Source organism: Camelus ferus, chromosome 7, assembly GCF_009834535.1.
Source record: "Camelus ferus isolate YT-003-E chromosome 7, BCGSAC_Cfer_1.0, whole genome shotgun sequence".
NCBI lineage: Eukaryota > Metazoa > Chordata > Mammalia > Artiodactyla > Camelidae > Camelus > Camelus ferus.
In genome coordinates, this window is record NC_045702.1 from 30,386,693 (window position 1) to 30,413,716 (window position 27,024).

A 27,024-nucleotide genomic window follows, 5' to 3' on the forward strand; every position below is an offset into this window, starting at 1 on the left:
GTAGTCGTATCCTCCTTTCATTTAAAATATCATTTGTTTAATCTTTATTCTTCTTAATCAGGCTTATGGGAAGCATGTCAAGTTTGTTAACCTAAAAAAGAAAATAAAACTTTTGTATTTTGCTTTGTTTTGTTTTTCACTGATTTATGATCTCTAATTATTACCTGTTTTACTTGCTTTGGGTTTATTTGGTTATTTTTCTAACTTCTTAAAAAAATACTTAGTTTATCAAATTTCAAAATTTTATCTATTTTTCTCATTCTTAAGTGTATAAATTTCCTTCAAAGCATTACTTTACCATGTCTCAGAAGTTTCTTCAAGTGTGTTTTCGGTACCTTTTATTTATTTTTGAATTCCAGTATGATTTTATCTTTACTCTTGGGTCATTTAAAAATTTCCAAATATTTAGGAAATCAAGGACTCTTAAATGTTTGGAGTTTTTTGTTTTTTGTATTTTGGGTTTTTGTTGGGTACACAATCAATATTTATATATGTTCCACATGTACTTAGGAAAACTGTGCATTCTCTAATGTTTAGATGTAGAACTATATATGTCTATTAGGCCAAAATATTCTTTTGTTGTTCAAATCTATAACATTGCTTATTATTTTTGTCTATATGACTCTTCAAAAACAAGGGAGAAATGTGTTGAAATCTCCCATTACATTGATGGATTTATTAATTTCTCCTTGTGCTTGAAAACATTTTATTTCACATATTTTGAGGTTAATTTGTTCAGTATATGCATGTTCATAATTGCTGTGCCTTTTTGGAGAATTGAATTCCTTATTATTAAATGGTAACTCTCTTTATCCTTAATAATTTTTCTAATTGTAAAGCCTATTTTCTCTGATATTAATATAGCTACATGAGCTTTCCTACGGTTAGAATTTGCTGGATATATCTTTGCTAATCCTTTAACTTTAAACCTTTGTGGCCTTTTACTACGAAGCTGTGTCTCTTGTAAGCTACATAAATCTAAATATTATATTTTTACTCAAACTGTCAAACTTTTAGCTGAGGAGTTTGACCTATTTACACTGATTGTATTATTGATATATTTTTCACCTGTTTGTCTCATCTTATTTTATTGTTTAAGTGTTAAGTATTTTAATGTTTTTCTTTAGTACTTTTTTTTTTACCACTTTCATGTCCATTGGTTTCCTCACTACTACAACCCAATCATACTGATATTACCTAGACTTTAATACTGAGTTATATGGTTTATATTTCATTTTATCTTTGATCTTGGTTCTCTCTTCTTTTTTAGACAACAACTATTTTATCAAGATAGTTGATGGGTTTTGTTCATATCATATTTGTATTTATTTATATCATATTTACTTCACCTGAAACTGTTTTCAATGTTAGTCTTTGTGGGTAAATATTCTTAAGCATTTTATACCTCTAAGAATATTTTTATCATGGCCTCATATGTGGATGATATTTGGGCTGGATATAAAACTCTTCATTTTAAGTTCTTTTTTTTAAACATTTTTTATTGATTTATAATCATTTTACAATGTTGTGTCAAATTCCAGTGTAGAGCACAATTTTTCAGTTATACATGAACATATATATATATATTCATTGTCACATTTTTTTCTCTGTGAGTATTTTAAGTTCTTTTCTTTAAACATTTAAAAATACTGATTCACTTTCTTCTTTCATCCATTTGTCACTGAAAAATTTTATGTTAATCAGATTCTTGTTCCTTTGGACATAATCTTCTCTCTCTCTTTTTTTTAGGCTTTTATATTTTTCTCCTTGTCATTGTATATTCTTAAATTTCACTGTAATGTGTCTGAATGTAGGTTTTTCCTATCTTTTTCTTTGGATAGTATATAGATCCTTTCATTTTTTTTTCTTTTTTGTTTGTTTGTTTCTTTTTTGTGGGGTGTCCCTTTCATTTTTAAATCAAAATAAAATAATGCTAAAATAAAATGAGATTTTAGAAGAAGACTTTGACATGTTATTTAGTGTTAATTCTAAGAAATGCATCTCCATTCTTTTTTTTTCATTATTTCTTAAAATATTTTCTTTCTTCCAATTTCATTTCTCTCTCTCTCTAAGACTCCTAATACTTATCTATATTTTAGTTCTAATAATTCTACCCTCCATACTGATTAGATTTTCTTTCATATGTTTTATTTCTTGATCCTTTTCTTCATCCTCCTGAGAGATTACTTTAATTTAGATTTATAATTCACCAGTAATTTTATTTCTTTCTCAGTGTACCCATTATTCTATTTTCCATTTTATAGTTTTCTTTTATTCAGCTATTATATTTTCATGTCTTCTATTTCTGCTTGATTATTTTGGCCATTTTTATGCTTACTCGTTTTTATTTTATATCATAAATTATTACAAATACTTTACTTTATTTCTTTTGGAATGTATATTAGGCTAATTTTAAAAACTTGTTTTCATGTGATCTTTTTATTTGTAAAATTTTTGCTTTTGCTATTTCTAACACTGTGTGTGATTTAATATTTAAAATAGTCATTTTCTTCTAATATTTTGACATTGTGACCTGTGAGCACGTTTTCTTTAGGGAATATTGGCTACTATGAAAAATAGTGTCTATGTGAGAAGGTCAGTTCCCTATTCATTTCAGTCTCTATGATCTTAGTAGAGGAGATGTGAATAAAATCTGGGGTAAGAATCTTGGACACCAGGAACCACTGTCAATCACCTCTCCCCTCAAAGCCACTTCTCAGATCAGGAGTTCATTTTTTTCTACTGGAATGAAGAATTGTCTTGAGCAGTATGTTCTACTTTGTTAAAAATAGTTTATATTAGATGTCTTTAAAATTTGTGAGTTTGTTTCTAATAATAATATGTTTCCTTATTGCTATGTTAATGATTTTGTTTTACTGAAAAGTAATCTGTTTTTTAACAAGAATAATAAACTTTTCTTTATAAAATATTTCTCCGGTTGCCTACTACTCTATGAAATAAACATAAGACTTAGACCGTAGTACCTAAGTAACTTATACTTTTGACAACAGTAGATATAATTTAGCTTTGTAAGTCTTTTCTAATGTGTATGCAATCTTTAAATTTTCACTAACATTGTCCTCATATCTTTTAATGGAGAAAAATCTCTTTAGAGTACATGAAATGTAACATACTTTGAAACTGAAACCAATTGTCTAATGATATTCAAAAAGTGATTAGCCATTTACATGAAATAGAGTAGTACCTACAGCATAAAATTAAATAGGATATTAATCATTGTGCTTTAGGGCATAAATTAGACAATAACCAAGGTCAGGAGAAGATGTACCATACCTACAGTTAAGTAGGATTAGATTCATTATCAGAATTTCAGCCCAATTTCTAAGGAAAAATGCATTGGATACAGTCTGACCAGGTAATATGGACTCAGGGAAATGCTGTATTTAAGAATCTATCACTTTATTGTTGCAGTGTGTATGTAATATGGCTTCTTTTCTTCTTAAACATTTCTGTTATTTGACACTGCTGCATTGAAATCCATCTGAATTCAAGCTCTTCAGAGAAAAGTACCCTTACCATAGTTTCTTCCCTCTTCCTTCTCCCTCACTCCCTGTCTTTTTGTCTAGCATGTCCATTATGTTTCTCAAAGGCACAGCAGAAATGTACAATTCAGGTTGGTGATGCCTCAGCTTATAACTAACAGGGTTTTCAGGAAAAGATCTTGGAGACTTTAATTTTACAAATATAGCTAAATGACTCAGATGTTAAGGAGATATCTGCTTTTAGAATTTCTTCTTAATTGTATTATTCTGCCATTAATACTCATCATTTATTCAATTTGATCAACTTTGTTTCTATTTTTCAGGTGAGAAAATTGAAAAGGAATAAAAGCCCCCCTTAATTAGCTTTCTTCTAACATCCAAGAAGTAAAAATGCATTTTAAAACAATGAGTTTATATAAAATTAAAATGAGTTTTAATAAATAACAAAAAGAACCGATATATGAAAACACACATCAGAATACCATTTGCAGTCTGTAATGTTCTTATTGATATGCACATACTCTTAGGTATTAGCCTGCTTTTCCACTATACTTTCAAAGTTCTTTTTTTTTCAGAAATGTACAATATTAATTATATGTAGTTTAATAGAGTATTATGTCAGAAACTAATTTTGAACTAATTATGTCAGAAACTAGTAATGTGTCCTTTATTTACATTTGTTTCCAGTCTGATTTTATAAGTATTAAGAAAATTCCCTTGGTTTGAATTGGAGTTTTACAAAAAGTGGGACTAAGGAGTCTTTGCAATAATCTGGCTGTAGTTTTTGATTACTTATATTGCTTCTTGTCCTTCAGGAAAGAAATGTCGCTCATGGTTGACTTCCCAGAAATGAAATAAAGATACTTAGAATGGAAATATTTTAAATGTTCAAATTTTACCTTTTAAATGTAGCTTGTTCTGGAATAATGAATGTTGAGTTATGAATATTATTTAAATTTAATTTTCTTGGGAGATAAAAATCAATAAGCACATTTCAAATAACAAATTGGTACAATTTTGAATTGTGTATACAGCATCTTAGCATTCTGAAAAATTGTTCCCAAGAAGCACTTTAAGAATTGCAGTGTTTCTATAATTAGACATACACTATATCCATTAGAGGCAAAAGCAGTTTTAGACTACTTTTGGTTACTAGCTGGGTTATTTAGAATAATCTAGAACATTAAGTGTACAATGAGAAAAAGTATGTCTTCCAAGAAGGAAAGAAAGTTTCTTATTTAATTAACAGTGTAAAATACCTCTTGACTATGAGTTGCTGGTAGCACTGACGGTATTAAGAAGGCTTCCAAAATGTTCAACCATTATATCTAATTTATGATATGCAGTGAACTTTCCAGCTTTGCTAATATGTATAATGATTTTTGTCTAAATCTTATTCACCAGGTAATGTCCTGGATCAAACTTTCATTAATTTTGTAAATATTAACCAAAATTTTTCTTCACAAGTGAACTAATTTCTCCTTTCTCTTAAACACAAATACCTTTTCTCAACATATCTTATCCACAAGTATCCTACAATGATTTTACAGTCAATGCATACTCTTGTTTAAAATTAAAATGCTATATATTACAAATTATTATTAACAAAATGACATTTAATATATACAACTAAATATACCAATATTCACCAAGAATTTGATTGATCTTTTCTTCCTTTTTCTTCTAAAGCTATCTGGAAGTATTTTGGACGTGTATAGTGGTGAGCAGAGAATTTCACCAGCTAACATGGGACTTACAAGTGCTTCCTGTCCAAGCAGTCTACCAATGAAAAGAGAAATTACAGGTAACGTTGCTTTTATAGTTTTATCCTTTTTAAAAGTCAACTACATAAGACATGACTAACATATATTTCCAAGCTAAATAGAATTTTAAAAATATTTGAAAATATTCTTATTCTATGACAACCAAGCAATAAGTTAATATAATTTACAGTTCAGCTGAATTAATTATTTTAGTAATTGGGCATATTTCTAAACACATAACCTCTATCATATGTATATGACAGCTTGACTAAGTTCTTCACTTAACATAGGTTCATTTTGATATTGAAAGATGCAACTTACTAACATGGCTGCAAAATAATTAATTAATAGATTAGAGGAAGTTAGATTTTCCCTTTTGAGCTTGTTTTATGGGTTTTATGATTCACATTTAACTTTTTCACATGGCTAAAAAACTCCTTGGTTTTCAATAGTAAATTTTTAAATTGTTGCAACTCAAAGGAATTATAATGGCACTGTCAGTTTCCTCCAGTATATAAATGAGGGAATCAAGAATCAGAGGAATTGTTTTCCCAAAGTCATACAGCTGAATAGGAGCAGAAGTGGATCAAAATAAGGATTTTCTGACTTTTAAGTCCAGTGTTAGTTTCTCCATAAAAATAAAATAAAATTCAGTTGAAATTTCTGTATCAAGTTTTTAGTTTGTTACTCAGACACTAGTCTTAAAATTTTTTTATATAGTTAATATCAATATTCTTAGTAAATGCAATATATTCATTTTGGTGTCTAATCAATAACTCAATAATGTCTATACGTTCAAATTACTTAGACTAAAATTAATTAATATAGGTTTAAAAGACAAATGTAAAAATGTACAAATGTTCTATACCTCTATTTTAAAAACTAGAATAATTCAAAGAACACTGTATTAATTATCTTTTGATGTATAACAAATTACCCCAAACTTAACAGCTTGAAATAATAAACATTTATTATCTCATACAACCCCTATGGTTCAGAAATAGAGGGATGGATTAGAAAATTTGTTCCAGCTCAGTGTCTCTCTTAAGATTGCAGTCCCGATGTTAGCCAGAGATACAGACTCTTGCCACATGACAGCTGGAGGATGAGCTCCCGTGGTGGTTCACTCACGGGTCTGGCAAGTTAGTACTATTTATTGGCAAATGACCTTGGTTCTTTACCTTGTAGACCTCTCCATAGGGCTGCTAAAGTGTCCCCATAACATAACAACTGGCAATCCAAGGGACACCAAAGTGGAAGCTGGAAAATGTCTCTTATGACCTAATCTTGGAAGCCACAATAAAAACGATTAAGCAGTTTATTTGTTTATTTATTTTATTTGTTCATTTTTAATGAAGCACTGCAGATTGGACCCTGGACTTCCTGCATGCTGAGCATGCGCTCTACCACTGAGCTATACCTTCCTCCGGTTAAGTAGTTTAATATATTCTGTGTACTGTACCTCTTTTAATCTTCACAATGATTATCAAGTAGGTATTATATTATACCAATTTTACAGATGAAGAGACTGAGACACAGAGAACTTAGGTAACAGACCACGAGGCTATTAAATGGAAAGCCAGAACAGAAATCCAGGTTTTACTACTCAAAGCCCATAGGTTTTGCTACTGCCTCTTACTAAAAGAACACTCTGTTCCAAATTTCTAAGTATTTGCAAAAAATTATTATACCATTTGGAGCAAGTAATATTGTATTTTTACCTAGCATTTCTGAATTATGTTGACTAGAAAGATTGTAAGGTAGAAATAAGTACTGTTTCAATTGTCTTCCTTTTGATCAGAAACTGATACTCGAGCTTTGGCAAAAGAGAGACAAAAAAAGGACAACCACAACCTCAGTGAGTATATTTTCCTTTTTTTCTAAACAAAATTAATTTATTTAAGACAAAATGCTTAGAGGTTAAAATGTGTGATATTTATTGTCGCTCCATAAATATTTTGAGGTCAGATGACCAAAATTAATTGTACATCTCACTGGAAGAGCTATTTTGGGAAATTTAAACACTGTGATCTCTCAGAAAAGCTGTACATTTTTATGAAGTGAAACATCTCAAGTTCTCTCCTTGATCATTCTCTCCCTCTCAAGAGAGCTTCATGTGACAGAGATGAGTACATTGAGTTACATTTGAATTCTGTTGTGACTCATTGACTCCAAGGTTTAAAGAGATAAAAGTGACTTTAGAAAATGTACCCCATTTAAACAGTAAGAAACATAACTCCAGGTTCTTATCTTTCTGTGTCAATCTGCTCCTTCCTTCCTAGTGATAAGTTATCTGAAAGTATTGCTTATGTTGTACTGATGAATTCCACTGCTGCAAAACAAGGGGGTTCAGATGCCTACCTGGGGGTCAATTTGACTCCAATAATGGGTCACATGAGATGGATAAATGCAGTCGAGGGAAGTTGTTTAGGGGCAAGGTGAGCTTTAGATGCTTTGTCATGTCTCGAGTTCTTAACTGTCCCAAGTGAGCTTGACTAACTGAATGTGAAGCCTTTTTGTTCTGGGAACCAAATCAAAAAATGACAAAAGTATAGAATAGAATAAAAATAAATACAAACTTTAAAGCTCTAAAACAAACCAGGAATTTCTTTACATGTGGTCAGTTGAAATAGATTTTACATGTACCTGTGAAACCTGCATCTGTCTGTTCATAAAGCACCTGCCTATGTCACAATGACCATGTGAGTGAGGAAAGAACTGGCAGGTGGTTACAACAGTCCTTGGGGTAGTCCTGGAAAGGGAAGTGATCTGATTCTGATCCGTTAGAGGCAGAGCAGTTAAGTGTTGGTCCAGATTATGAGACAAGTAGAGGATGAGTATGGGGAGCTAATTGCTGGCAGAATGAATTGATAAATCAAGGAAGTGCAGACTTCTCTCTTAGTTTTAAACCTACTAACTACTCTTCTCCTTGCTCCTTCTTTCCTCTGTTTGCACTTTAAGCGACAGGTCATTTCATGTAAAGTATGACAGGTGCCCGGTATGCCCATTATCAAAGTGTTTTCTAATCTGGATTCCATTAGAGAGTGATCTTGCTTTTTGGAGATATCAATGTCACAAAAAAAACTAACATCACGTTTTTAATGTAAATCTAGGCCAACCCTTAACATTTATGAAGATCATGGCTAGAGGACAAAGTCCCACTTACCATTTGTCTAAATACTTAAAAGTTATAACAAGTCTAGAAGTGCTAAATTAAGTATGCTCTATCCTCCCTAAAGACTGGAAGATGAGGTGTTAAATTATAATTCTCAGATCCTTGGAATTCTGAGTGGCAATGTCAGGGTGGGGCAATGCCAGCCCCATAGCCAGCAGCCCATTTCACTTTTCTCTCTACCCCCTATTCCATTCAGTGCTGCAAGTGGCCTCAAACATGAGTGTGAAGCCCTCATCTTATATTTTGAAGTTCATAAATTTTTCTACAAACTGCTGCTTGTCTGTGTCTTGGGCCTAGAGTGAGCACCCTGGAGTCATGAATCTCCCTCAGGAGGATGGACGTGGGAAGCAGTCTACACAGGCTCTGGAAGTGGGCTCCGGGCATTTGGGAGGATATACCTGGGGCAAATTACCCAGAGTGTAGTTAAGAAGTGGAGGTCCCTTTGCCCTGTGGGTGCCTTGCTCAGTAGGGATGGGTGTGGTAAGAAAAGGCCCTAAAGGGGGCTTCTCTTTAGTATGGGAGAGAGGCACCTCTTGCCTGAATCTAAGAACAGAAATGAATGAATATGTCAAAAACTTTGTGAAGAGTGAAATCACATATAGCATTAGATAATTTAGCAATTTCTTGAAACTTGACTCCTTTACAAACTAGTGTACTGAATCTGAGAACATTAAGGAACCAAACTTCTCATTATAATTATTCATTAATAATTTGATTGAGCACAATGTAAGAAGAGTAGAGTAGGAATTTCTGATATTTTACATAAGGTGCATTTAAATAATAGATTTTGAAGAAACATTATAGGACTAAACCAGTCTCCTATTTTGAGATAAAACTGAACATCCCTCATAGCTGCTCTTCATCTTATATTTAAAAATCTGTTTTATAATATAGGAGTGAGTATGTGTGAACATAGAATTATTCATAAATTCTCACTGTAAAATATAAATATATTTCTATCAGTTTTATCTTTGTTTATTTTCTTTTCAGTTTTTTTGTGTGGTGTAAGTTTTTGAATCACATGCCCAGGGAAAACAGGATTTGTAAAGAGGGAAAATAAACTCTCCCAAGAATCAATTATATCCTAATTTCAGAGGACTCCCAATGTATTATTCCTCAAGGTCAAATTCATTCATGTTAAACTGCTTTGTAGAGTCAGTTCATGAAGACAATTGATATTCCTTCATGTCTTTCCTTGTTTCCAGTCGCAGATCTTATTTTTCAAGCATGTATTGTTTACTGTTTTGACATATATTTTTCTTTTTCTTCATGAATTTTTTCTTCCTTCATTTCCCTGAAAAACTTTAAAAATATTATCTACTGAGAAAATATATGTAAGTTGTGGTTCCTGATACTGGAAATGTAGAGTAGACTATAAGAGTACTCTTTGCTCTGTAAGATTGCTCTTAGGTCAGGGTCAGTATAGGGAATTCTACTTATTTGTATATTTGGTTTGTGTATTTAACATTTATTGAACATTTGCTAGATGCGTAAAATTTCCCTAAGCAATGAATGCATGGAAATACAAACAGAGAAAAGAGTCTCTGAATAAAAACCTATATCAATAGTTCTCGAAGTATGGGCCCTAGACAAACAGCATCAGCATCACCTGGGAATTTGTTAAAAATGCACATTCTTAGGTTCCAACCCAGACCTACTAAGATCAGAGTCTCTAGGTATGGGATACAAATAGATTTTAACAGTCCCTCCAAGTGTGTCTGATGCATGCCAAAGTTTAAGAATCATTGCTCTGTATGTTATTGAAAGTTGTCCAATTAGAAAACTGTATTTATAGTCTAATCAACATATATTTATTTTTATATGCCAAGCCCTCTGGGGATACAAAATGAAGTAAGAGATGGTCCTTGCCCTTAAAGAAGTCATGGTCTACTTGGGCACACACACCTATCATGTGCCAAACTGTGTTAGCCTTTTAGTAGAGTATATGAGAAGATATGAGAGGAGAGAATATATATACATATATAATTTCAGTATGAGTAAATATTATAGCAATATTATAGGATTTCAAAGAATGATAAAAACGTTGTTTTTGAGAGTAAGTGCTTTTAAATCATTGTGAACAATAGAATCACAATTTTAATGTTATTCTTACTTTTAGAATAAAACATTTAAATTTTTATTTTATTGTTGAGTATTCTTTTGACTAAGTGGAAAATTTTTGCTCATTGTTTTTAAAATATTATTATTAAAATTTACAACTGACCAAAGTGAATTCTTCTTTAATGAGAATAATCAATAATATTTCTTTTTTAATAGTTGAAAGAAGAAGAAGGTATAATATTAATTACCGAATCAAGGAGCTTGGCACTCTTATTCCAAAGTCTAATGATCCGTGAGTTCAAAAAATCATTTCTCTAATAGTGTTATGGTTTCAGTAACCCCCAAAATGAGTGGGAGGGATGAGGGGAAGGGGAGAGCCAATGACTAGGAAACTAAGCAGCTTATGGCTAAGTTAAGGCTACTGCTGGTCTCATTTTAAAATGTCTTTTCAAGTTTGAGAGTTATTAAGCATCAAGGTTGTTACACACTTGTCGTTTTGAGCTATAGGAAATAAGTAAATGATTTCTTCTCAGTACCTAGTGGATCATTCTGTATGGTACCAATATTAGCAAATTTAGTAGTATCAAATGCTTTCATGATAACGATATCTTCAGTTTATGGTTATAGCAATTCTTCCAACTTAAGTTTTGCCCCTGATTCCCTCCTTTCCTCTTCTATAATGACTGTTAAGTAAGCACAACTTGCCATGGAGAGAAATGAATTTTTTCAACAAAGCAGTGTTAAGCAAGCCTTTACTGTCTTATTAGCAGTGGTACTTTTCTTAAGCAGGAGTTTGAATTACTTGACATATTACTTTCAGTTTGTTGTCTTCTTTCAGGTTGCCTTTTAGAATGCAGCAAATAAAGATCAGCTACTTTAAAAAATGTGTACATAAAAATTGGATTGTTGAATTTTCAGAGGTTTCAAATTTTTGGAGATATTCAAGCAAAAAAATGGAATTTTAAAAACATACTGGTTGATGCCAACCAGAAATTGGTTATTGTAATTAAATTTTCAGCCAAGTTTTGGTATCATACAGACACAAAGTCAGTTAACAAGATGTTTGAGGTTATAAATTTCAGGAAATAGCTGATTAATCAACATATCGATTTAGAATATTGAGTGTTTCTCCAAAATCATGAGAACATTGTAGCATTAATAATGACCTAAAAAAAAATTTCTTGTTCAAATTAAGAACTGGACTCTCCAAATACTGGCAATTAACTATTATTCAGAAATGATGGTGTTTGATAAAGTGGTATTTGTAAAATTTGTAAATACTCTTTCCCTAAATTCAAATGTGCTGATTTACTAGGACAAGTTAATCATCTGCAATGGAAGGAAATGCCATATTTATTCTCATGGGCATTCAGGATAGTGATGACATCTAGAGTAGAATGGCAGAAAGAGCACTGGATGGAGAATCTGAAGACCTCAGTCTTGGTGTAGGTCCTACTAATAGCTTTTCAAGTCTTTTGAAATGTCTAAGCATGCAACTCTCTATTAGCAGAAAAGAACACCCATTTTCCAGATAGGACTTTTTATTCACACTTAAAATATAAATGCACATATTCACAAAACATTTGCTATAAGGCCAAACAAAGCCTTGAATATATGTTTCAATTTCTTTCTAACATAAACTGCACAAAAACGTATAGTCTATTTTGATTTCCTAAAGATAAAACAAAAACCTAAGTGCCAACAACCTAAGTGTACATGGATTTTTAAAAAATATTTGCACCTTAATTTGTTACAGTATATTTTTAGCAACCTATCTTTACTGATGTTTAATTTGAGTTTTTCTAAAGCCTTTAATATACTTTCCCTAAAAGCAATAGCTATTTTTATAAATAATCTTTATTTTCCATTCATATTTCATTAGCTAACATGTATATAATTTAATTATACTCTCACAATAGTAAGTACAATAGGCATTCATTTAACAGCCTGTCAGTAAGTACATGTCACCACAAGGATAACAGAAGTACCTGGGTGTCTCAGAAGGTAACCTAGTGGCCTCTATTATCTACTTTGTTCTGACAACAGGCAATGAGTGTCACAAAGGGAACAGAGAACATTAATTAATCCTGAAAGTGATTAGATAAAGGTCAGTTAAGAGAGCTTCTCTTGTAACTGATAGAGCTAACCAACAGTGCCAGGGCAAGGTTATATGCAGAAAACAGATGAGACTGTAAGATTGGACTCTGAAGCCTAACTGAACATCTTTAGATGTCACCATGCCCATAAAGCACCAAATATATTATACACACACACACATACACACACACACACACATATAATCAGATAATATGTATGAGAATGCCTTAAAATTATAAAGCTTGTGTGAGGGATAATTATTATTCTACATTTTTATAGAAACTTTGGTTATAAAATGGCTCCTTTCTAGTTCTAATTCATTGTCTAGAACAGAGGATGGCAAACCTTTCCTCTAAATGGCCAGATAGTAAATATTTCAAGGTTTGTGAGCATAAAGTCTCTGCCATAATTATTCCCCTCTGCCATTGTAGCATGAAAGCAGACATAGACAATATGTACATGAGTGAGCATGATGAAGTCCAATGAAACTTTAGTGACAAAAACAGGCTGTGGGCTGCAGTTTGTCTACCCTTGATCTAGAATATAAAAATCAGTTCATTACAGAATCAGAGCTGAAAGGGACCATAATTGGGAAAACTTCGTTATAAGCATTCTTCAGTGGTTTCTCTTCCTTGTAGATTTCAGAAAGGGGGTTTATTAATTGTTTAATTGTATTATGTCATATGTAGGCACTAAAAATACCAGAGTATTACATATTACACATAAGGAAGATAACAGTACCTCATGAAATCTTTGTTGCAGTTCTACATGCAAAGAGAGCACTGGATCACAATAGAAAACACATTTCTTACGGCAGATGCGTTTGAAAAAGGAAGAGAGCCACAGATTTGCAGAAAGCACTGAATTGAGAGAAGAGACCTAGGACTTATTTTCTAAACACCACATGCTCTTGGGCAAACAGCAGAAACTCTGAAGCTTTGGTTATAAAAAGGCTCCGAGGACCATTCCAGCTCATGACGAGAATAAACTTAGGGGTTGGCTTAGGAAATGAAAGCTAACACATGAGACATTTTGAATTCTATGAAGTTGCCATTTTTGTGTATCAAAAACATTCAGAAATTTGTACTTTGCTAGGTCAAAATAGTAAGGTCAGAAGGAAAATAAATAGTAAACAGCTGTTGTTGAGATAATAGGTTGAGAAGATTAAATGAAAAACAAACAACAGGAAATGATGATCTCTTAACCATTAGTGAAAAATAAAACCAAACAAAATTAACAAAAAGTAAAGCATTTCTACAGATATATGGTGGTGACCTACTTTATATGTGCTTTTTAAATCATATGTCCAAAAAAGTCCTATTCATAGATATAAAAATGCCAACAGAGCATGGATTATTCTATTGATGCTATCAAATTATTCTTTTTTCTAATTTATTTATATATATATATATATATATATATATATATATATATATATAAATTGATTACTTTTTAAAAACTAAATTGATTTTTTTTCTTCTACAGTCAGAACTTTCTTCTGCTTTTGTGTAAGAATGGCAGTTGAGGTAGTAAATGAAACCTAGTAAGACTTTCTAAAGTAGAAGTTATAAAATGTTGATCAAAACAAGAAGAATCAGGCGTGTTGTGCTGTTTTCTTTCTTTCTTTCTTTCTTTCTTTTTTAATGTTTTTAAGTGGATGTGTACTACTAAGATGACAACAGATAGTTTTTCCATAGTTCTGCCTGGCAGCACTATTATTTCAACTTATATATTTCTGTTTCCTGCTTTAGCCCTGCATACATTCAAGCTTTTAACTCCCCCAAAGTTTTAAGTTTTTCAAAGAAAATTATTTTGTAGAAAATGAAAATGACTAGCTGCTTGAAATTATTTTGGGAGAGAAGCAAACATCTCCTTAGTAAGTTTGGAAAAACTTGGAATATTTTATGAAAAAATCTCATATATAAAAATGGTTTTAAAATAGAGTGAACCTTAAAAAATTTAGTGAAATGACATCAGGTAGATACTGTAGGAAAACCTATTGTGTGGTTTCTACCACCACTTTGAATGTTTATTTTACACCTAAATAAACAGAACCTTAAACTGTAAAGTTGACTGAGGTTATTCTTTTCATCTTATTCCTTTTGTCCTTCAAGTTTTCCTTCCCATGAGAAGAAATGAAACAAAATTAGGACCATAAGGCTCCTGCTGATCCTTAGAGTTTTAATTTAGGAGTTCACTACACTTTTCAGTGACAGACACCTTCTTGGTTTAATGGCAAAAGGAGCCTCATTTCCCCTACCATTCCCACCACCAGATAAATCACTGTGAGTGGAATGAGATCAACAGCTGTTAGGGCCCCAGAGAACTGACAAAGCATTTTCAAACTTGAGGCAGACACTGACAATGGTTTGGTGCATTTCAGTGGAAGGTGGCTTATTCAGGCATTTTCACCTAATAAGCATTTTCACCTGTGGTAGAAAAATGTATCTTCCTTTAATTTGTTACAGCTAATGGAATTTTCTTCTAACCTGAACTTCTAGTGAAGCATATGCCAGTCAGATTTTTCATAAGCAGTATTTTCCCAGTTCTGGGCACTTAATAAATACATATTAAGTTCCATGTAGTTCATGTAGATCACATTAACCAAAAATACATGCAGTGTAATGTCTTTTAAAAGTTTCCCTACAAGCTTACTTTATGCTATATTAAAAGAAATCTCATGAATCTAAATTGAAAATTCATCTAGATTTTTTCCAGCAACTTGGAATAACTTTTAGCAATTAGTTTGGCCTCATTCTCCATACATATTATCAATTCTCAGGTATTATTAAATGCTTTGATGTATGTTTTCAGATATTAAAATCAGTAGCCTGTTCTGTAATTCCAGATTTATTATTTATCCTGAAGTTTTAATAACGTATTTCTCTATGCTATAGCCTGAAGATTATCGGCAATTTCTAGTTATATTTACTTATCTTAAACTTATTCAAAAATAGATATCCAGCCTTAAAAAAAAAGTATTGTTGGTTTTTCTGCAGAAAAACTTGCCTAATGATTCTAGAAAGTTTTGCTCTATTGCATAAAGTGATGTTGCCAAACTGATTTGTTTCACAATCACTCGGTATCATCATTCAGAAGGGACTTTATTTTTTTTTTTCTTAGAAGCATAAAAGCAACCATATTAGAAAGTAGGTTAAAAGATTGGTACATTTGAAATGATCTTAAAAAATTTAGGCTTAAGTCCTCAGTAATGTACATTTCCTAGTTCATTAATGCAGAAATACCGCACATAGATTTTAATCTCAGAGTTAATAATAAAAGCAATTTTCACTAAAAATATAAAAACTGTAATGGTAGAATCATGATATTGCATTTAGCTCTCCCACAAAAAGTCACTTTATTACTTTCTTTTGACACTTATTTTCATTCTGGGATTAATTTTACTATATAAGGGCTTCTTAACTATTCTATTAAAATTTCTATTCAGAAGCAATAATATCTAAGAGTGAATAATAGTCATGTAAATCATTATTTCATATTAATGTAAAAGATTTTGTAAGTTCTTATGAATTCTGCTGACACGCACAATTGTGAAAAGGTTATCTCTTCGTTCTACAGTGATATGCGCTGGAACAAAGGAACCATTCTAAAAGCATCAGTGGAGTACATCAAGTGGCTACAAAAAGAACAACAGAGAGCTCGAGAATTAGAACACAGACAGAAGAAATTAGAACAGGCTAACAGGCGGCTTCTACTCCGGATTCAGGTTTTTATAAGAACGTTGTCATGAACCACGTAGCTTACCTGTCATCAGTTTTATTCATTGGTCTAATTTATTTTTTTCTTATTAACAATTATCTTTCCTTTCCGTGGATAATTTTATTGCCTTTTAGAAGTTTATGAATTAGGTTGATTCGATTAGGTTTTGATTAGATATCCAGAACCAAGATGGTTTTAAAGTATGTAATGAATGACAATTGCAAAATGCAGAAAAAAGAATCAGTTTTATAAACACACATGATATTATCCCAGCTGAAAAATAATAATAAGCAGAACTTTTTTGTTTCTCTAGATAATATTGGACATTAAATTCTCCTCTCTTTTATTTCTTTAGCAACATTGCTATGGATTTCATTGCTGAAAGGCATATTGTGCCAGTTTATATTGTCACTCCTCATCTGTTCATGTGACACAAAATCTCAAAATATAGATTTTCATTACTCTCAAGTTTTTTTTCTTTAATATGTGAGCATGCTTATTATAACCAGGTAAAACACTTACTCTGTTTCTAAGAAAATAGTGAGAAATTAATCAGGGAGAATAAATGGAAGATTCCCTCTGTCTCCAAATAGTTGTATTGTAGTCTGAGCCCCTACGGGACCATTGTATGTAATGTATTCCTTTAAAGAACAATGGGAGTAGAATTTTTTTAAAAATCTGAGTATTTTTCTCAGAGTTGTTTTTCAGGCATTAGAAATATACTGCACTCTGTTATTTGCAAAGTGAATGTTTGTTAATATTTTAGGTCTATTTTTGGCTTATTCTTTAGAGTTGAGTTCACTTTTAAAGTCATTATTTAATTATTCTTATTTGAAATTGCAGGAACTAGAAATACAGGCTCGTGCTCATGGTCTGCCAACCCTGGCTTCACTTGGCACAGTTGATTTAGGTGCTCATGTCACCAAACAACAGACCCATCTTGAGCAGAATTCAGTAGACTATTGCCAACAATTGACTCTGTCTCAGGGGACAAGCCCTGAGCTCTGTGATCAAGCTATGGCCTTCTCTGATCCTTTGTCACACTTCACAGATTTATCATTTAGTGCGGCTCTGAAAGAAGAACAAAGATTGGATGACATGCTACTGGATGACACAATATCTCCGTTTGGAACAGATCCTCTGCTGTCTACCACTTCCCCTGCAGTTTCCAAAGAGAGCAGTAGGAGAAGTAGTTTTAGCTCAGTTGATGGCGATGAGTTATAAAAATTAAACAGTCTCAATTCATCAACTGGGAAGCAATTCTATGCTGGTGCTATGCAATTAAGTTCTGTGTTTCATGTATTGCTTTGGCTTATTTTTTCTGAAAGGAATATATTGTTCATGAAAACTGATTGATTAGAAATAACAGAAGAATTCACAAGAAGAAGAAATATGGTATTGAAGAATTATGGAGCGCTAAAAAAGATTTATTTTCTCTTTGACTACTGAGTCCAAATCTTCTTAAATTTTCTTCTCTTGGTAAGAGGCACAACAGAAGAAACAGGTCTCTACTGGTATTTTAAAAGTAGTGACTTGGTGATGTGCTATTGAAACTAAACAGACTGCAGAGTATAAACCTGAAACATACAAATGTTTTTCTACTTATTTACTTCCATCACCTTCCTACTTAACTCTGATAACAGTAGTTTTCAAGAATCAAGATCAACAGGTCTGGTGGTTCATTGCCTTTCTCCATTGTCTGGTAGACATGTCTGAAGTTCAAGCATTATAGAGAAAATAATTAAAAGATGGATTACCTGCCACTTTCAATTGAAAAGTGAATCTACAATAAACATTAGAATTTTCCACAATAAAATACAGAAAATTTACAAAAAACTTTGGATTTTAAAATTACACCGTAATCCCCTTTGTCAGTTCAATCACACTAATTCTCAAAGCATTTTTGCATATTTATGGAGACATGCTCAGTTCAGAAAAGGAACACATTGAATACTTTCCTCAAGAATATTGACTAGAATTTTATTGCTTCACACAAACATACCCCCACACACAGGTACACAATGCAGGTAGCATGTGCCCTTTTCCCCCTTTTATTCTTCTGATTTTCTAGTCAGCATCTGAAATCATGTACCAAATCTTTTTTTCTTCATCAATAAGAGATATTGGGTAATCAGTTTCAGCAAATAAAATATCAAAAGTCCCCCTTACTAGGACAGTTTGTCAATTTGTTAAATAAAACTAATCACTGTAGCCAAAATTGGGTCTAAATTAATTAGTTGATACAGTTTTGCTCCAAAATGACAAAATATTGAAAATTAGATTGCCAACTGGCAAAATAATTAGTAAAACAGAAGACCGTTCTTATTACATTCAGCTCGAATGGAGGATAAAGTTCTATTCCTGTAAGTACTTAGAGTACCCTGTGATCTTTGAGCTTTGTTAGCATTTATTAAGAATATTTAAATCTATGCTGCTTTACTTAGATTTTTCTCCCTTGAGCTTCTTTTAAGCATTAGGTGGTGACTGACCAATCATGTTGCTCTATGCTGGACCTGCGTGAATGATCATCTAATCAATGAGTATTTATGGAGGGATACTCAAAACTGCAGTGGGTTCTGTGAAAATGTAGAGCAGATGAGCAAGATCTTACTCCTTGGGAAGTTAACAAAACTACCTGAGAAACAACAAAAGATAGAAAACATTTAAAATTAAAGTCTACATGGTGCAGCGTAAACTACAAACACAGAAGGTCAGAGAAAATGAAGATGAATGAAGGTTGGAGAATCACCAAAGTCTGTGGGAACAATACAATTTAACTCCTTTTAAAAGCATAATTTGATGAAGGAGAAGTTATTTAGGGGAATAACATCAACCAAATTATGGAAGTGAGAACAAGTTGGGAAAGTGTCTTCATGAGATATTCATTTAGAGAGTTCTGGCCACCCTAGAAGATGCCTGTTGGGAGTCCTGGAAAATACTAAGTTGTGGAAGCCCTTGAAAACCAAGATGAAATGATGTAGTAGAAATAGATTTTTTTTTTTAACTAGGAGGGAGAAGCTTAAAAATTAAAATGCTACTGCTATGTTACCAATGCAATTGAGATGTGATCTTTCATGAATGTTAACTTTGGGATAAGTTTTTGAAAGGGCACTTCAGGTATTACAGGAAAAATACATCATCACAAACTTTGAGATTTTAATGCTAATGAAAGTGGGAAAATATTAAATTCTTATGATATATTAATTATCTCAAGCTTAGCTTACAGCATTAGCTCAGAACTTGGAGAATTAAAATAATTTTCATTGTTTGACATGGAAAAATTTCTTAATTTATAAGAATAGCCTGACAACAGATAGGTAAATTCATCTTAAATAGGCCATGTGAAAGAGAGCAATAAGATACACTCCCTCAAGAATTTTCAAGAGAGCATTATTAACTTTACGACAAAGTTCCATTTTATTGTCTGTTGATATTTAATAGTGCAAACGATAAAGAAGGAATATATTTGGGGGTCAGTGGAAAACACCTCATTCTAGGTAGACCGTAAATTCTGTTCTCATTTTATACATTGTTCTAATTTCTTTGTATTCTGAGAAAACTTACACTGACAATGTCATTACTCTGTCATCATTTCCCATTCTGCCAAAGTACTACCACCCAGACTTGAAAGCCATTTCTTATAATCTTAGCTAGTAAAGGGCTTGACACTGGATGATAGAGTATGGACAAAAGAGATCTGGAAATGGTATTAATATTTGCTGCTACTTTCAGATTATGATAACTATCAGAGGATTGTAAAATGGATTTTTAATTTTAAAATTTTAAAGACAGAGTAAACAGTAAAGGTGTTGTCACAGTCAACTGAAGTAAATTCAATAATTAATTTTAGTCAGTAGTTCTTAACGTTTTAAGGCTTTGAGAATCTAGTGAAAGTTATGGACCCTCTCCACAGAAAAAATACAGAACTGTATATACAGACCCAAATTTGTATGCATTAAGAGGCATGAAGGACCTCCTAAATGTCTCCCTGGATCCCAGATGAAGAATTCCAGCATCAGTTCTGTTGCTTAATAAATAGCATTGTAACTACGTATCTATCAAGAGCTAAGTGCACACTTAATGTCATATATAATGATGGAGGAGGAAGCCCTAGTTACCTGAATATCATTATCCCAACCCGAACAATGATAAAGTTGCATAGGTAAGTGAAAGTGTACCAAACACTAGGCTATTCACTAAGAAAGTTGTTCACTTATAATTGTCCCCGTTATAATATCCCTGTTATATATACACCTTCTGTGATATACTTATGTTATATATTTATGGATCAGTTTCTCTACTGGATGTTGTTTCCTTATTGAATGTTGTAAATATCTGGCAATAGCATTTTTAAATGATATATACAAAAATCAAAGCAAAAATAATGTAAATTCCTCAGGCAAATTATTTGAATATCTAAGGACCGAGAGAGATCCTTGGGAAAATTGATGGATGCCTAGAATATTTTTGCAGAAATGAGACTTAAACAGGAAAAGAAGCATATTGTTTACAAAACAATTTTGTCTTGAGGAGCTTCAGCTGTCACTGGAATATGAACACACAATTAACAATGCCTTGTTCATTCAAGGAATTAATGCATAATTGCAATCATAATAAAAACTTTGTAAAAATGAGATAAAACAATTTTATTTTTATTATTTTTTAGCTATCTTTTTAAGATAAGGTCCCATCCAAATTTTTTCCTCTATTTGTTATTAAAATATTGGCTTCGTTTTGTGGATTCACATTAAGCAAACTTTCCAACACCCAGTTACCTTAAAATAACAAAGGCATCTTATTAGTAGATGTAGCTCTTCATGTTTTTTCCTTTTTAGTGTCCTTTCTTCTCAAATTTCCCCCATAACTGGAGAATATATATTCGAACCATATTGCTTCCGTTTACAGATTTGATGTCAGTGACTACAGATTTCTGTATATGGGTACAAAAGCTCTAAATAATAAATAGATGAGCTAAGGACATTGAGAAATAGACTTCTTCCTCCTTTTTTAACTCACTCTTTTCCATTCACGTGACTGTAAATAAAATATTTAATAGCTGTTACTTCTAAAAAATTAGACACAATCAGTTACTTGACTTGATACGCTCATTTGCCTTTATGTCAGGGCAGAAGTTAGATTTCACAAGGTAAAAAAGAATGTTTTTTTCTTTGTTTTGATAGATTGTCATATTTGAATTTTCTTATCCTTCAAAGTATAATGAAAATATTTTTTTGTTGTTCTGATACTGTGGAATTTTGATATTTAAATAAATAAATGGCATAACTAAATGTTTCAATGTTTTTATAATATCTCTAGGCTGATATTTATCAACTTTATAATATCTAAGATGTAGATGAAAACTGGAATCAGTTAATCATTTTGCCGTATTATCAGCACTAGATCAACCATCTGGGTTTCTTGAAAATACCTGAAGGATTGAATTTTGCTTCAGTATTGATAATGGCCCAGCCTGTATCTGCTACATGGAATTACATCATTTGCCCTTCCAGTGCCCTGCTTGTTGATGAGTACAAGATGTCAGTTTGAGTTAGTGTAAGTTACATATACAGAGATTTCATTACATTTACTTAATAAATACTTAACACATTTAGAGTGTTGCTGATCTAATGTGTCTTAGACCTTCCTGTAATCATTATTCATTGTATACACCAATATTTTATCATTTGTATGGTTTCTAATTTGTAAACAAAGTATTCAGTATCTGATAAAAATAGTTTCCTTTAAAATTTACTGTGCTACATTTTTTTTTTCTGTGAGAGTCATAGAGAATTTGAGGATATAGGAGTTTGTCAGAAAGTAGTTACTTTGATTAAAAAAACTCCCACTGGATTCAACCAATTTAATGATGAAATACTGCTATCTGTTGCTTTATACATAAAAGGGAACTTTTAATGTTTTTCCTGTAAAGGGATTTGTGTATATATTTCTACATATCCAAATGATTTCTATTGTATTTTCTAATGATGAAATCTTCAGTAAACAATCTGTTTCCTCCATTTATCCAACAGGCTTCAAGAATAAAGTTAAAGACTTTTGTGTTTTCAATTCTACCCCTCCAATTCCTGCACTGCCATTTTATTTCAGAAATTCTGTACTTACAACTTTGCTTTTTCCACAGAAATAAATTTTACTTGTACGTTATTCCAAGCTGGTGGTTATATGTAACAAACAAAATAGAAAATATGCAAAATATGCTGAAAGAATTATATGCAGTCAGGAAGTTACATATTATATTATTCTTTAACATGGCTACTGAAGTTTAAAAGCTAACCAAATTTAAGGATCTTATCTAATAGCATTGCAGTTGCTTATGGCATACAAGGCTAAAATTAATTCAGCCATTTAATCTTAATAATAACAATGTAGTTAAAAATCTTTGACTTTAATAGCATTTTATATATATGAATAGTTGAAATAATATTCCTATAATTTTAATCTAACATTGGTAAGATCAAGAAAACATTGTTAGCATAATAAGACTGTAGAATTTATAACTATTGCTATTTTTCAGTTTTAGTAACAAAGTAATGTGTCTTATTTTCTAAGAATATAGAAAGCACTGTGTTCTCTAATACATACATGAATCTTTGTACACTTGCTTTTTAAAATGTACCAACATTTCTTTGCACATATATAAAATGAAAGCAAAGAATTATTAAATGCTTTAATATACTTTTTGTTCTGCCTTTGTATATAGACTGCGCTGGAAAATACAGAATGTGTTTTAGTCATCTAAGAGGATACTTAACAGCCTCAAGATTTCACAGCTGACAACTGCTTACTTTATAGTCCATGCCAAAAACAGTGATCCAGTATTTCTTATTAATGAAAGTAATTGTTAGATTTTAAAATATAGTCTCCTGCCATCTGCTTCTTCATGCTGTTATGGTTTTGATTTATGGAAAATATTTATCAAAATGTTTCAAAATCGCTAACAGGCATAATTGTAGCAATGAAATCACTAAGAAGCTCTGCAAAACCTTTTAATATACTAGATAGTCCCCAGACAATCTAGGATAAATAGAATGCTGTATTTTAATATGTAAAACATTTTAAAGCTGCTAATTGGTATTGACTAGACCTATCCCTTGATAATGAAATTAATAAGAATTTCAGCTAAATGTTAAGACTTTGTAATATTTAATACCATGTCAATGAATTTTTTTCTACATACCTGCTTCAAAAATAATAAAATAGGATGGCTCTGAGGTGACTATAAAAGGTGGTATTCTATATTCAAATGTAGATTCATTGCTTTTTAAAAAAATTATATCAGATAAATATTTTCTTAAAGCATTATCAATACCAAAAAATGCTGATCAATATAATAATTTCTGTGTGAAAAGAACCAATCTGATAAGCTAAAGGTAAGTGAGAATGATTTTTTTGACACTATATAGACTGAAGAAAGTAGATACTGAATGGGTTTTATACTTGATTGTTTGTAGTGTGTGTATGTACATATATAGTGTATTTGGGTATAGAAACATGTCTGCCTATGTGGGAGCTTACAAAAAATTTTCTAATCTCTTGATAGTAGGAGTGACTCCACATATAAGAATATGCTCTACTTCTGTTACTTTTTAATGGAAATTACATCTAGGCAACATTTAAAGCTAGCCCCAAACCTCATCTATTAGAAACACACACACACACACACACACACACACTCTACTCTGAGTTGAGTCAAAATGATGGAAAAAAAGGAAGAAAGTTGTAACAGGTTTTAATATTTTTGTTAAAATAAGTGACATGTGCAGCCATAAACCATTTAGATATAATACAAACATTAATTTTACTAACCACCAAGAGGAATATTAAAATCTGCCTAGAAAGTCATGATATTATTAAAATCACCTGCAGAATTCTGGCTATGGGGTGGTTAAATGATAAAATACAGTAAGGTTTATTGGTTAAGTACTGGATACCCATCATGTTAAATATATATCAGTTTCATTAATTGGCAACCATAAGACAAGAGTACAACATTCTAGATGGTGATTTTGATAGAATCGACCACAATGTGGTTAAGTATATAATTCATGTAATAAGAGAAAGGTGCCTGCAGGCTATTGTTCCTAGCATGGATTAAAATTTACATATTGCTTCTCCTTATGTCAGAACATCTGGTGCCTGCAAATGCTAGCATTTCGTTAAAAAGTTTCACAAGCCAAGAAAAGTGGATCGGAAACATTGCATGTGAATCATTCAAGCATTATAATAAAATAAGAGCTATGTTCAGAAAAAGTTAAATTGCCGCAAACAATACCATAATCAAGATTATAATTTATTTGTTTACTTAAGTGAAAGGTGATGCTGTGTGTTTTTGTGGGGAAGAATAGTGTTTGAGTTATATGGTTATCTCTTCAAAAATACTTCTTTGATATAATTACATAGAAGAAATAAGTTTCTAAGTCTTCCAGGACTTTACAATCATCTATGTTAGAAGCAGTATGTAGTTGTATAAAACCCATTCTAATATTCCTAAGGACAGGAAGACAGGGATCCCTGAGACTTTATTCATTCTGGCATTAAATTTCTATTTATTCATTGGTAAATATAAAAAGTAGATTTCAGATATAGATGAATTACCTTTTCTGCACAGATTCTCAAATCGACAAAGGTAGTTCTTCCAACTGCCATCTGAGTCTGACCTCTGTTCTTTAATCTAAGGTCACTTCAAGATTTTCCTACCTTGAGGGTTCTTCTCATCACCCCAGTCAACATTGTCATGGTCTTTGCTGGCTACAGCATTAACTGCTACTTAAAAATCTATCTTTGTATTGTTGTTTATTATAGCCATGCCTATATTACCTTTCTCAGTAGATGGATGGGCAATGGAAGCAAACATTATGCCTCAGCTTTCTTTATATCTTTCATTATTTAACATAGTGTCTTGCTTAACATACTATTTTCTTAATAAATGATTAAGCGATGGTTAATTTGTAGGTGAGGGAAGTATTCAAGTGTCAGATTCTTCAGATAATGAAGTGGTGCTCACTCAAGGCTGTGATTCATTGGAATGAATCTCTTCCATCCTCTCTTTGTCAAGTCTTTCAATTGAAGAGAGATAAGTATTTGCGTCTTCTTTTGGTTTATCTAAAAGGTGAGTTTCAGAAATGAAAATAATAACAAAAAGATATTATATCCCACAATAGTGAATACAGAGAAATCTTCTACTCCAGAATTCACCCTTAATTCCTTCACTGTTTCTTTAGTAAGCATCCCCTAAAGAACAGTGGTTATTGCTGAGGGGAATATAAAAGATGATCTTTCAATAAGGTGTAGTATGTGCTATGCTGGCAGAATTAAGGGTGCTATGGAAACACAGATCAGGGCATCTGGACCAGTCTCAGGGAAACTGAGACCTAAAAGCTGAGTAGGAGCTGGTCTGGTGGAAGAGGAAGAGGTGAGAGAGAGAGAGATGTGTAAGGGTTCTTTGGGCAGAGGCAGTCAAACTACTCTAATTGAGAGAGCTCATACATGCTTTTGGTACATAGAATGTGATTCTTTGGGGTTAGAAAATTTAGATTTATTTGGAGTAATTGGCCTTAAAATCTCACTTCTTTATCACTCAGGACTGAGGTTATTCAGACACTTTGTCAGAGGACCTTTGTGTCACTTCTCCTAGGCCCAGACTAAGAAAGCATTTATTTCAGTGTGTGTGTGTAGGAAGAGGAGGTGGAGGAGGGGGAAGTATACTGATACGGTTAACCAAGGCACACTGTTCTCAAATAGCTCCACCACCGCTCACCTCTCCTTCCCAGACAGGGGATAAGGATGCTCTTTGTCTTATTATCAAACATATAGTAAACCTAATGCTTACCTTTTAAATACCTTTCCTACACTGTCTATGAATACCCAACAATACCTAGTTAGATTTTGAGTCTTTTCATTAATATTCTACATATAAGAAACCTAGTGTGAAAAGAAAACTGAGCAAGTAGAAAGGTATGCTATATTCCTCAATGGGAAGATTCAATATATAAAGTTTTCAAATCTCCCTAAATTAATTTATAAAGTTTATTAAACCAGGTATGTTTATATAAACCAGATAAGTTGGTATTAAACATCATAAGAAAAGATAATCAAATAAGAAAAAGAAGAAAACAGCTGGAAAGGAGGAGCAATGAGGGAAGATAATGGCTACTAGATACTAAAATATATCTCAAAAGTCTCACTGAGGGAATCTCTGTGGTCTGGGACACAAATAATGGTCCAAAGGACAGAAATAAGCCTAAGTACATATTGGAATTAAATATAAAGGAAACACTGAGGCTCAGTAGAGAAGAAAGTATTCTATAAATGGCTTTGGAAACACACCACATGCCCACCTATATGAGAATTATCAGACATTCATTAAATGGAATACTCTGTGCCTGTAATGAGGAATGAAGGAAAAAACTACTTTGTGTTCTGGTATGAGAAGTTTCTATAAACTCTTAGTTTTATACACACACACACACACACACACACACACACACACACACACATTGCGTGTATAGTGTGGTATAGAATGTTCTCTTATGGGTGATAAAGAGAAAGAGAGCAGTATGCATTTACATTTGCTGTATATGCAAAAGTAATCTGTTGAAGGTTGCACAAGAACCTAGTATCTGTGTTAAAGTAGGGGTAGATGTGGGAATATTTTCAGTACATATTTTATTATTTTTTTCAAATTTTT

The 27,024-nt window shown here is 32.1% G+C and overlaps 1 protein-coding gene across 1 annotated transcript in view; it reads left to right on the forward strand.

Moving 5' to 3' along the window:
- TFEC (transcription factor EC) overlaps positions 1-23,480 on the forward strand; it is a 132,846-nt gene extending 109,366 nt beyond the window's left edge. Inside the window, 5 exon segments of the mRNA XM_032483645.1 lie at positions 5,193-5,307; positions 7,068-7,124; positions 10,719-10,794; positions 16,179-16,326; positions 17,163-23,480. Of these exon segments, the coding sequence (XP_032339536.1) occupies positions 5,193-5,307; positions 7,068-7,124; positions 10,719-10,794; positions 16,179-16,326; positions 17,163-17,543 (777 nt within the window). The 3' untranslated portion in view covers positions 17,544-23,480.
- Positions 23,481-27,024: the final 3,544 nt, after the last annotated feature.